The following is a 13,572-nucleotide window of genomic DNA, read 5'->3' on the forward strand; positions in this document are numbered from 1 at the left end:
CCACGAGGGCGCAATGGAGTCATATTTTGGGACAGACTCAAGTGTCACGCCGGAAATAGTGAAGTCCTCCCATCCGTCGCAAGGACTTCTGGGTTGGTAAAGTGTGTGGAGCCTTGCACGGGTCCATTTTTGGAGACCCGCTACCACCCGTACCCGCAAAGTTCAGCACCAGATCCGACCCGTCACCCGTGATAATATCAAAATCAAATCTGCACCCGCCCAGACCTGTTAATATTTGTGACAAGTGACGTCTCGAAATGCTTTCTAACTGTGGGTTCACACAAGGCGCGAGTTCAACGATTTGCGAAAGTAGATTACATACAAAGTCAATGCAAAGATGCGATCGGACGCATTCTCGCATTGGGCGATACGAATGACGCGATATGGGTGGCACGTTTACCTTGAAAACACGCGCTTTTCGCCTCAACCGTGTGTTCACCCAAGTTGAAAATATTCAACTCGAGCGAAAAATTCCCATGACACAAAGTTAAACCCCGCAAGTAATCTAGAGCGAGTAACACGATGCCCCGCATTTGGTGTGTACGTAGCATAACTGTGGGTTCACACCAGAAGCGAGTTCAACAATTTTGCGCGAGTTGATTACATACAAAGTCAATGCAAAGACCCGATCGGACACATTCTCGCATTGGGCGAGACGAATGACGCGATATGGGTGGCGCATTTACCTCGAAAACACATGCTTTTAGCCTCAAAAGCGTGTTCACCCAAGTTGAAAATATTCAGCTCGAGCGAAAAATTCCCATGACACAAAGTTAAACCCCGTAAGTAATCTAGAGCGAGTAACACGATGCCCCATGTTTGGTGTGTACGTACCATAACTGTGGGTTCACACAAGGCGCGAGTTCAACGATTTGCGAAAGTAGATTACATACAAAGTCAATGCAAAGACGCGATCGGACACGTTCTCGCATTGGGCAATACGAATGACGCGATATGGGTGGCACGTTTACCTCGAAAACACGCGCTTTTCGCCTCAAACGCGTGTTCACCCAAGTTGAAAATATTCAACTCGAGCGAAAAATTCGCATGACACGAAGTTAAACCCGCGAGTATTCTTGAGCATGTAACACGATGCCCCGCGTTTGGTGTGTACGTAGCATAACTGTGGGTTCACACCAGAAGCGAGTTCAACAATTTTGCGCGAGTTGATTACATACAAAGTCAATGCAAAGACCCGATCGGACACAGTCTCGCATTGGGCGAGACGAATGACGCGAAATGGGTGGCGCATTTACCTCGAAAACACATGCTTTTAGCCTCAAAAGCGTGTTCACCCAAATTGAAAATATTCAGCTCGAGCGAAAAATTCCCATGACACAAAGTTAAACCCCGTAAGTAATCTAGAGCGAGTAACACGATGCCCCATGTTTGGTGTGTACGTACCATAACTGTGGGTTCACACCAGAAGCGAGTTCAACGATTTGCGAAAGTAGATTACATACAAAGTCAATGCAAAGACGCGATCGGACGCGTTCTCGCATTGGGCGAGACGAATGACGCGATATGGGTGGCGCATTTACCTCGAAAACATGCTTTTAGCCTCAAAAGCGTGTTCACCCAAGTTGAAATATTCTACTCGAGCGAAAAATTCGCATGACACGAAGTTAAACCCGCGAGTATTCTTGAGCGTGTAACACGATGCCCCGCGTTTGGTGTGTACGTTGCATAACTGTGGGTTCACACCAGAAGCGAGTTCAACAATTTTGTGCGAATTGATTACATACAAAGTCAATGCAAAGACCCGATCGGACACGTTCTCGCATTGGGCGAGACGAATGACGCGATATGGGTGGCGCATTTACCTCGAAAACACACGCTTTTAGCCTCAAAAGCGTGTTCACCCAAGTTGAAAATATTCAACTCGAGCGAAAAATTCCCATGACACAAAGTTAAACCCCGCAAGTAATCTAGAGCGAGTAACACGATGCCCCTTGTTTGGTGTGTACGTACCATAACTGTGGGTTCACACCAGAAGCGAGTTCAACGACTTTGCGCGAGTTGATTACATACAAAGTCAATGCAAAGTCGCGTGGGACGATCCGAATGACGTGATATGGGAGACGCGTTTGCCGCGAAAACATACGCTATTCGCCTCAAACGCGTGTTTGCCCAAGCTGAAAATATTAAACTCGAGCGAAAAATTCGCATGACACGAAGTTAAACCCGCGAGTAATCTAGAGCGAGTAACGTGATGCCCCGCATTTGGTATGTACGTAGCATAAAAGAAGACGTTCCCAGTTTTTGACTATCAACGGCAAAACCTAATGCAACTGCTGCAACGCTTGCTGCAACAAGGCTACGAGAAGCATCAACAAAGGATGCGCAATGTCGCAATGGTGGTGACTTGATGGGTCAAACGTTATATTATACACATATTTTCATTTGCGCTACTACCCGCACAGAGTTAATTAACCACCCGTGAATTTTAGGAATGTCCCAATCCACCTGTTTTAGACACTTTTATGTGGGTACCTGCGGGTACCCGACCCATTGGAGGACTCTGGTGGAGCCTGCAGCAGTGCGGGTCTCGCCAAAGACCGCATCAAGGGTGCGCTGATGAGCACACTTCGGAGCGTATAAATGACAGATGGGACACCCTATGGACTTGTAGACTAAGCAAGCAAGCACATGCAATTTAAGGCCATGAGAGCGAAAGTCCACATGAAGTGCACCATTTGGGACAGGACCCAAGACGTAGTGACCAACGTGGAAAAAAATCCCTGTTTTAGATTTCTAGTTCCTGATTTTGTTACTACGCCACTAAGTATTGTACGCTGCCTCCAACGCTGGTTTTTTGTTAGAAAAGTTTACAAAATTGCCTCGAAGGTCTATTTTAACCCCCTTGAGCCGTGTGGATTACCTATGTGAAGAATGAATTGACTTTTTTTGGCTTCAAATCAGAAGCACAATTCAATACCATCATAAAGCTTAAAACAGCCATGACATTTTCTAATTAAAATTGATTGATAATCATAAACATCGAGGATGGCTTGAGGGTGAGGGGGATTTTTCAATTTTGGGTAAACTATACCTTTAATAAAGAAATACATTTTAATAGTTGAATACTTGATTCATTTCTAACTTCTGAGAAAAGTTGAATGTGCCGGATCAAATTTAGGTCTAAAAATGTAAATTCAATTTGACATTCATCAAAATGATGAAACGTCGAGAAGAAAGAGTTCACATCAAAGCACTTCATGATGCTGGATGACCTTTGAGACAAATAGGCAGGTTGTCTAATAAATTTGTTAAGCACCGTACATTCCCGGCTTACATCACCTCTAAGCTCACTACTACAAATACTTTCAAACACTGGAATATGCTAGAAAACAGATTATCTTGAAAGCACTGGTTTATGCTGGATCCAAGCAGACAACATCCTTCAGTTCTTCTGCATTTCCCGTCTGATTTAAAATAAGTGCTATGATAACAAGATGTTACGTGAGCAGCACTTGTTTTGAAACCTGTATTTTCCTGTATTAGCAGAGGTTGATCAATGTAACGACAACCCCTGATTCCAACATGGCTTCAAACTTTGGCTCGTGTTTGCCACAAAGCCACAGTACAAAACATCTAGGAGACCAATACAAAAAGTTAAGACAGAGAGATAGCAGCGATTGATGACCTCTGCTTCGTCAACAAATACACAGACACCTTCAGTGTTGCCTTTGTCCTCATTATCCAACAGCATTAATCTAGTACCCTGACCTATGAGTTATGTAAGCTTACAAGAGATGAACTTTTATTAATTTAACAAGACTGATTACAGTTATTGTTAATGCTTAATAGTTGTTCATTATATTTGTTATTGTAATTTTTGCATGGAATTTGAATAAAAGCAGCAACGATCTGAAAAGAAAACGCAAAATTGGCGGTTCTCTATCACTTTTATTCCGCGTTTATACGCGCGTTTTGAGGGGGAAATCTGCATGCAGGTGACGCAAACGTGTATGAAATTCGATGTCGTACGCGCTCCAGGCGGCTAGGTGGCGATGTGAAGCACAACAACACAAAGTACGCACGCCTGCGTACAACCTTCTTCCTTGTTCTCCTAGGTCTCGTCCAAAGCCCTCTGGTTTGCCTCCGACGAATTGGTGCATCAACAATTTGATGGAGGTAATTAATGTGCCTTCTCGGATCAGAAATACTAACGGTGAAAATTTTGTAAAAGACTTGTATATTTACCAAAGTTGCTATGGCAACTTGAAGGTCTGACGTATGGAAATAATCCGACATGTTATTTTCTTGACCTGGCGCATGCCTGTGACGGAGTACGCGACGAGAGCCACCGTAAGCAGACTTTTGCGTTTTTACTCTTTAGACGGGAATGCGACGGTAGATCGTTTTTAAGATTTCCACTCTGGAGGGTGGTTTCACTTTTTTGCGATTTTAAGCCCCAAAAATGCTGTCGCCGTGTAAACGAAAGGCACATCTGCTAAAATATTTTTTTCACCCTTGAGCGTTCTCGTGTAAACAGGCCCTTACAGTGGGTTCACACCAGCCGCGTTTGAGGCGTCTAGTTTGCCGCTTGAACATTTTTAGTTTACTCTCTTCATTCGCGCGTGAAATTCTAGTCATCGAGAAATTCACGCGGAAATTCGTGTAGGCTTCTGCGACTCCGCACGCTTCCTGTAATCACGCCACTACTAGAGCAAGCTCCTGATTGGTTAACGTTGCACGTTTTTCCACCAAAGGTCAAATTTTTCAACTTGCGCGTTTCCTGCGGCAACGCTCAAACCGCGCCACGCTAAACGCCTCATTTGCGCCGCAAGACCTCCGGACGTGCATCAACGTGTCTTTACATTGAAAAACACTCGTGCTTGACACCTCTATCGCGGCTGGTCTGAACGCAGCATTAGACATCATTCAGAGTAAAATATGCAGTGTCATGTTCATAAGCTTCAAATAATGAAAATATGACCCTGCCTGTGAAAACCCAACTAAAGTAATTTTTACTACATCATGTAAATAACATTCTGTGAAAATTTTACCTTGATATCTTTCATATTGACTGAGTAAGGTCATGTCAAAAATTTAAATCAATAAATGAAATCAAAATGTGATGCTCTTAATCTCTAACCGGGTATTCACAAACAGGGTCACATGTATCCATCCTTCATACAGTATTTTACAATGTTCTCATGCCCTTACTTATTTATTTGTATTAAAAAATGTTCATGTCATGTGCTAAGCTACCCAAGGGCAAGGTGTGGGGATGTTATAGTTAAATTTGGGGGCAAGTAAATTGGGCAACACCTTCGCTTTGAGAGCAAGCCGCATTCCCCACTTTGTCAAATCATGTTATGGCATTCGTAGTATGTTCTCTACAATCACAACAAGATGACGAACAACAAACTGAAAGGAATGCAGCCGAGCCGTCTGTTTCGGGTTCACGACAGGGCACGGGCAGCTTTGTCGGAAAAACCTGCAGTCGGTGCGTGCAGGGAAAAGTAAGCCGTGCTGACACTGGAATGTGATTTGCATATACGCTGTGGATTTTCATACACGAGTTCCAAGCCATTGCTTAGTCTAGTCTTGGCTTATGTGGTCTTGATTTTCACCTTGCGAGCAATAAAATAGGGACATCACAGACACTTGACAGTGGGCTTCTTCACTCAATCAATCACAATTTCTCCACAAACAAAATCTAGTTTAGAAAAATTGAAATAATCCTAATAGAGCAATTGCATGCAAATGTCAACCTTACCAAGAAAAAATAAGTTTTTACCAAATGGCTAAAATACCAATGTGAGGTCTCTGTTTAAGTTTTCGAGTATTTTTTCATATTATTTTCCATAGTTAGGTAAGTGCAGCTTTCAGAATTGTCACATCCATAAAAGAGAAATGTCAAATTGTCCTCTTAAATGCGCACATGAAATTTTTTTTATAAAAAGTATATTATTTGTTCTTTGAAGAAGAGCCATCCTTTCTCTCTTTGTTGGATATTTCTTCTGGTTTGTGCTTTTTCACAGAATTCCTACAAAGTATGTTGTCTCCCAAAAACGTATGTCTTTATTTGTTATATCCATTGGTATTTTGTGATGTTTGGACTCTATTATAGGGGTTTATAATAAATATGTTTTCTAAGAACTAATGACTCGTAGTTCATCGAATCAGATATTTTTATATTCAAAAGCAAGAAAATGTGTGAGAAAAAATGCCACCAAAAAACAAGCAAGAGCATTTTAAATGGAACGTATATGAAACTTAAAAGGATAGTTCATCCGAAAACGAAACTTTACTCATCCACAAGTTTCTCCAAATGTGTACACATTTCTTTGTTCTACTGAAAACAAAGGAAAATATTTTAAAGATTGTTTGTAAGCAAGCAGATCTGGGGCACCATTCACTTGCATAGAAGGATAAAAAATACTATGAATGTGAATAGGGCCCCAGATCTGTTTGGTTATTAGCATTTTTCAAAATATCTTATAATAGAAATGCATACAGGTTTGGATGCTGGATGGTAAGTAAATGAAGACAAAGTTTAAAATTTTTGGTAAACTATCCCTTTAAAATCATGAATTTATACAGGACACCATCACATTCCAAGATCCTGGCGACTTCCAGCACATTCTCACCGTGCAGGTCACCTACAATAAACAATTCAGGCCGTATCAGGTGTCAGAGCATCTATATATGGCTACAGCGATGCATCTAAGCTGTTTTAAACAGTCCCTTTTCACACAGAGATATGGAAAATACACAGAAAATGCTTTTGGGACTTGACGTTTTTCCGGAATCTGTGATTGCATATACACACATACCGTAAAGACACAAGATGTATTTAAAGTCCTGCTTTTTGCACAGCATCTGAAGTTTGCTGAATATTTCTCTTTAAAAAAACATGCATGTGCATTGTATTTTATGTCAAGATCATAAGGAGCGTGTGATGCGCTGTTCTGTCATGCTGGTGAATGATCTCAGCTTAAGTACGGATAGTGACGAGCTCCTGATCTCTGCTTCAGTCCAGTTTGCCCACATTTCTCGTTGTGAATGCTGATCTATGTTTAAATCTCTGTGTCATGTGAACCATAACTTCTTGTTGTGATGACACACGCGTCCTCACTACGGCACGTCCCTTACGGCATTGTTCACACAGAATGCTTTGCGTGAATTTTGCGGCAATGTTGCCAGGTCCTCTTTACGGATCGATCCCAGAACATTTATGGGACGTGTTTGTGTTTGCACTGAAGACAATTTTACAGAAATTTTATGGGACCAAAGTTTAGTGTTAATAGAGTTTGTTTAGTTGGTTGGGTCAGGTCACCCCACTCTTCAAGTGTGTGTACTGGTAATGGTGTCAATTGCTAACCTATTCACCAGGGACCAGGTTGAGCTTGAGAGAGGGAAACAGCACTAGAAATGAGAGATAATGCTGGAAGCCAGGGCTGGGATCAAACACATGACACCACTTCCCACGCATCAAAAGGAGAAGCACATTCCAACAGAAACTCTCTCAACCCCAAAACAACAATTACTACAGAATAGACTGCTGGATACTCGCACATACCTCTATCAGGATTTGGTGATTCAGACTTCTTTCAGGTATTCATAACAAAACTGTTTTTGGCGATTATGACGCGGCGGTATAAAACCACATTAAAGAGGCTATTACAACTGTTGTTTTTAAAGGAACCTTGTAGGCGGACCAATCAAACGGTCCCTGAAACCACAAAACCTTTTGAAAGTTTTTCTTTGTAATACCAAAACTGAAACCACAAATGGTAAAATTCTCACTCTCACAGACGACGCAGGTGTACGTAAGTATCTATCAATATAAGTGCTCGACTTGGTAAAAATGAAACGCACGCCCTTGTGATGCTGTGAACTGTGACAGGTTTATCAGAAACTGGCAGCACCAGGTGCTCAAAGATGGAATAACAAAACTTCCACGTGCAATTCTGTTGAAGTCACAACACACAGCAGCAGTATAAGAAATCATTTAAAAAAATTATTAATAAAAGAAAACATTTAAACACACCTCACAGAACAGATTTTTTTATTTTAAGGCCTAAAAAAACTCTAAAACTGCAAATAGTGCAGTATTTCTTAAAGTTTGATATTAGGCATATGTTTAAATGCTTGAAATTAGTTTGTAGGCAAATCTATCCATTAATGTCTATTGCATAAACTAATAATCTAAAAACTTTTAATGCATGAGAGGGCTGGTAAAGTAAAAGCAGCCAACATGCATCCAGCTTACCTTTTAACTTTCAATACTATTATGTAAGTTACTATCAAAGGGATATTATGCAAAACATCAAACATCATTATTTACTCACCCTCGTGTCATTTGATCCCCAATGTGTTTCTTTGTCCTTTATAACCCAAACACAGATTTTTTTGTGTTTTCTGTTTACTATGGGGGTGGACGGTAACCACCTCTTTAAGCTTCAAAAGGGCCCAAAGGTGTTAAACAAATAACTCCACACGAATCCTGACGTATATTTTAAGTGTCTTTCGATATGTTTTTTTTTTTTATATTGTCAATACTGATATTAAGAAAGCAGTATAGCAGATATGAGGCCGATACAAATAAATGCAATTACAGTAAATGAGAGACAAATAGAAAATTGGTGAAAATAAAAATTTGTTATGCATAATATTTATAAATATACCCTTTTAAAGGAGGGGTGCATGATCTCTGAAAGCCAATGTTGACATTTGAAATCACCTAAACAAACACACCCCTACCCTAATAGAATCTGGACCTTCTTTTGATAGACCCGCCCCACACATACCCAACCCAGGCAATGATTTTGGTTAATAGACACGCCCCTTATTGCTGATTGGCTACAAGTGTGTTTTGGTACTCGGCTGACTCCCTTTTCTAATAAAAAAAACTTTAAAGTACCCAAAACATTTTAACAAGTCATAATTAATGTGGATTTGACATCTCACGGCACTGTTTGAATAAGACTTCAAGAGTGACAACATAAAGTCATGTTAAAAAGTGAATAATGATTGGTCATTTTGCATTTGGCTTTACATCGGAGTGTCTTTTTAACTATCAAGTGAAGTTATTTTTATTTAACACTTTTGGGTGCTTTTGTAGCTTTAATTGGATTTCTGGTTAGTGTTGTAGTGGACCGCGCCTTGGTCACCATCCACACCAGAAAAACACAAAGCATCACCTTTTTAAAACAAAAAAATATCTATGTTTGGGTTCTGAAGAACAAAGAAAAACATTGAAAGTTCAAACAAAAAAAGGGTGCATAAATAATGACAAAGTTTTTTTTCTGGGGGAACTATCGCTTTAAAATACTATGATGTTTAATATTGTTTAAACAACATCCTAACATGGACCGCAACAAGACAGCTGAGAAAACAATCGGATTGTTGTTGTGTAACAATGCCACAAATTACCATCCTTATCCGAACATCTAAGGATGTAAACCTCTGTGCGATGGAATACCTTGGAAATTCATTTGCAAGCCTATTTGCAAACGCTGCACGCACATGCGACTGCACGCTATTGCCATTTGCAACTTGGAGTTTGTGCTGCACATGGCCAATCGAGTTACAAAATGAAGAATAAAGGATTGAGAGAGACACTGAAGGTTTAGCGTGACAAGTAAAAATCATGTAATTCTTTAAAAGTCATGTTTCTTGGTAGCAAAAGCTTGCAACACATTTCATGGTAAACAACGACTTGCGCAAAATGTGTTTCTCACGAATTTGTTTAAGAGTTAAAAGATTAAAGTGTTGAAAATATAGGATCCATAAAAATAATTGTATTTTTAAGTATAACAACACTATTATTAAATTTGTGCATGGTCAATGTGTGTCCTTTGTACAAAAGATCAGATTTCTTCACTTCCATTAATGCACGTCGGAAAATTTTCATCATATATCCATGGTGGGAAATCCGGGATCATCAGGTTTTAAACAAACTTGAGGGTCCGAGCCAGCTTGTGTGCACATCTTTCAATTTTTTTACTTATACTTTTTTACTTAACCAACATAATTTGTGATAAAACAGCTGTACTGAATTGGATAAAAAGCAACAGCACCCCCTAGGAAAAGATCCTATCCTGCTGTATCCAGATCACACAGGATGTGGGGGAAAAAAAGCCGCAGCCTCCTTATCATTGGTGCTGTTATATGAGGTGGATTGTTTGACTCGAGCGATTGTTTTGTGATGGGTAGTTTCACACCTGCATTGTAAAGAATGTGGCACAGTGTTCCTGATGGGAACACTACAAGTAGGTCAGACTCAGCACATTACATATCTGTCTAACAAAACCTCAAACCTATCAATCACAAAGAAAGCTGCCTGAGATGGATGTGTGTTTTTACGTTGTATATACAGATTTGACTACACTTTTCTGAAGAAACTTAAACGATTGTGAAAGAGTGACACACAAACAGAAAGTGACACAAACTAGTAAACAAAAACAGAAAACTGAAAGTCAAAACGAAAGAATCAGGGTATGAGAAAATCTGCAGATATAGTTGCTACAGTTTGAAATATTATCTATACAAAACACAAAGCAAACAGGTCAATGCAGTTAGTTTATATACACTCACCTAAAGGATTATTAGGAACACCTGTTCGATTTCTCATTAATGCAATGGTGTAATAGTGTGGGGGATGTTTTCTTGGCACACTTACCAATTGGGCATCATTTAAATGCCACAGCCTACCTGAGGATTGTTTCTGACCATGTCCATCCCTTTATGACCACCATGTACTTATCCTCTGATGGCTACTTCCAGCAGGATAATGCATTATGTCACAAAGCTCAAATCATTTCAAATAGGTTTCTTGAGTTCACTGTACTAAAATGGCCCCCACAGTCACCAGATCTCAACTCAATAGAGCATCTTTGGGATGTGGTGGAACGGGAGCTTCGTGTCCTGGATGTGCATCCCACAAATCTCCATCAACTGCAAGATGCTATCCTATCAATATGGGCCAACATTTCTAAATAATGCTTTCAGCACCTTGTTGAATAAATGCCACGTAGAATTAAGGCAGTTCTGAAGGTGAAAGGGGGTCAAACACAGTATTAGTATGGTGTTCCTAATAATCCTTTAGGTGAGGGTATATGGCTAAACATTTACTGGTTTAAAGGGACAATCTGACTATGAAGACTTGTCTTACTTATTATATTAATTGGCTACATAAATGTAAAGTGTAGATGTAATAGTTTTGCTATACTAAAGTAATCCTTTCACTCATAGGCCGCCAGTGTCGTTTGCAAAACATGTTTGCAACCCATTTCTCCCTTATGAAATGAAACATGCTTTTATTATTGTAAAAGTATAGTTATTTTGTTTTTTTACAGGTGATTACCACTTGTATAACCATAGTTTTACTACAAATATCATGGTTAAACTATATTTATTGTGTCAGAGGCGATGATGAAGTGGACAGTGCTCTGACATATGATGCAGACGCACTTTCTACAACATCCTTTGTTGATCCCGTACCCCTCTCTCCACCCTGTACTTTCCTGTCATCTCCTTAAATACTGACTATCAAATAAAGGCTAAATGACCAAAAAGAAAGATAGTTATTGTAGTGAGACCATAGTAAATTTATGGTTACTGTTGTTTCACCACAAAGTTAAAGTAATGGTTACTGCCATAAAACCCTGATTAAATTTCAGTGTAGATAAACGTGTCTTCAATTAAGCCTTTTTTAGGTTAAACCCAAGCATTAGATAAACGATGAAGATGACCAAAGAAGATAACAATGAAAATGTACATGATTTATCTCGATTATTAAAGGTGTAAAAAAGAAAGACAAAGTCAGGCTTTGGGGTCAAAAAAGAAAGTTCATCTGCACCTTTACAAGCTAAAACTAAAGTGTGAAGGAACATTTCACAGCATGGTGTCAACTCTCAAAGCACTTAATGTTTTGATTCATGCACCTGCTTGCACGACACAACAAATATGCAGATGAGCAGCGCCACCTAGAGGAAAGATCTGGTAGTTGCTGAAGAAATAATATAACATTGACCTGTGTGCTTTACTTGTTTAAATAAAAAAATCTATTGTGACCCATTTGTTTGTGATTTACTGTTTTCTACATAAAATCATCCTAAGTAATATAAAGAACGTTCTGTGAAAATATAACCTTGATATCTTATTGAAGATTGAAATCAATGTGAAATCAAATTGATGCTCTTAATCTCATCATTATGAGACTTTAGTCTGAATTTCACTGACAGGGACACATTAAAAATGATATATTTGCTAGGGTGCCCATAAATCCCATACAGGATTTCCGGTGTGTCCACCGGGAGTTGGATTTGTCAGCCGCATACGTCATCGAGGTACTCACATTTTAGCTTTTTTTTAACACATGCAATCATTGTCATTTTATTCTTACTTATTTTCTGAAAATAGAATCTGAAATATTAAACCTCAATGACATATGCAGTCACACCCGAAATCCTGGCCAGGACGTGTTCGGGGAAAATGGCACGTATGGTCACCCTAATATTTGCCGACTATTATTATTAGTATTCTAATGAATTATAATATACAAAGACCTCACAAAGTATTTGGACTCTGTAGTCACCCTTAAAAATGCATGAACTTAAATGATACTAGATCAGTTTGTTTTTGCATATTTTGTTACAGTTATACATTTTTAAGGTGGTTTAATCATTTTTGGGGTGTCCGTAGTTTTTCCAAAAGGAATTGCAACACTAACGCCAATTTATTCACTCATGGGGTTTTGTTGTTAAAATAAGAGATGATGATAATCTTATGTGAGCATATGAACTGGATTACATACAGTCTACTGAATCAATCTTTAACCAGCGGTTGGTTAATGTACCCACCGACAGCTCTGAAGAGGCAGGCCCCGTCTTCCTTCATTTTTTTGATGACAAATCCTTTCTTTTCCCCAAGTGCTTTCTCAAACCAGTGTTCCTGCTGTAACACAGGCAGAACATCAGTACTTCAAAACAAAACCAGTGGGTGCTCAAGAAAAGATCATGTTCTGCATAAACAAAACGGCATCTTGTGATCTAGCTATTCCTAAAATCATTCGTTTTGTACGTGCGAACACACACAGACACAGAGGACATTATCACAAACATCTTTGCCCAAATTATTAGACTTGACTTAGTGTAAATATTATTACACACCTTACCCATGGTTTTATGATACATAAAAAGTATAGTATTGTATTAAATAAAAAATTATATATTTGTATAAGGAGTAAGGGAAAGTTCACCCAGAATGAAAATTCTGTCATCATTAACTCACACACAAGTTGTTATAAACTAGGGCTGCCCGATATATCAAAAAAATTATTGTTATCATGATAACCGAATATGTTATGTCCATATCACAGAGTTGCGATAACCTAAATTTAATTTATGTGTGTTGCATCCTTAAATTGTCCAAAATTAGACCAATCAGAAGGGGCCTTACTAAATACACACCAAGTAGGTCTTATACTGTTATACTATTGGCTAGACCATGAGACCAAAAGGTGAACCTAGCGGCTCAAAGCAGAAAGCAAAGGAAAACTACAGGGACAAACTTGTGCCAAAAAGGACTGTACGTCTTTTTTTTTTGCCAGAA

The 13,572-nt window shown here is 39.3% G+C and overlaps 1 protein-coding gene across 3 annotated transcripts in view; it reads right to left on the reverse strand.

Moving 5' to 3' along the window:
• otud5a (OTU deubiquitinase 5a) overlaps positions 1 to 13,572 on the reverse strand; it is a 35,832-nt gene that overhangs the window by 18,853 nt on the left and 3,407 nt on the right. For 2 of the 3 annotated variants that reach the window (XM_073816196.1, XM_065270275.2), the window contains exon 2: positions 12,822 to 12,915. In XM_073816196.1, coding sequence (XP_073672297.1) covers positions 12,822 to 12,915 — 94 coding nt within the window. The remainder of the gene's footprint in view (positions 1 to 12,821; positions 12,916 to 13,572) is intronic. The other variant, XM_065270276.2, reaches the window with a different exon arrangement.

The sequence above is a fragment of the Paramisgurnus dabryanus genome, chromosome 11 (assembly GCF_030506205.2).
Source record: "Paramisgurnus dabryanus chromosome 11, PD_genome_1.1, whole genome shotgun sequence".
Taxonomy (NCBI): Eukaryota; Metazoa; Chordata; class Actinopteri; order Cypriniformes; family Cobitidae; genus Paramisgurnus; species Paramisgurnus dabryanus.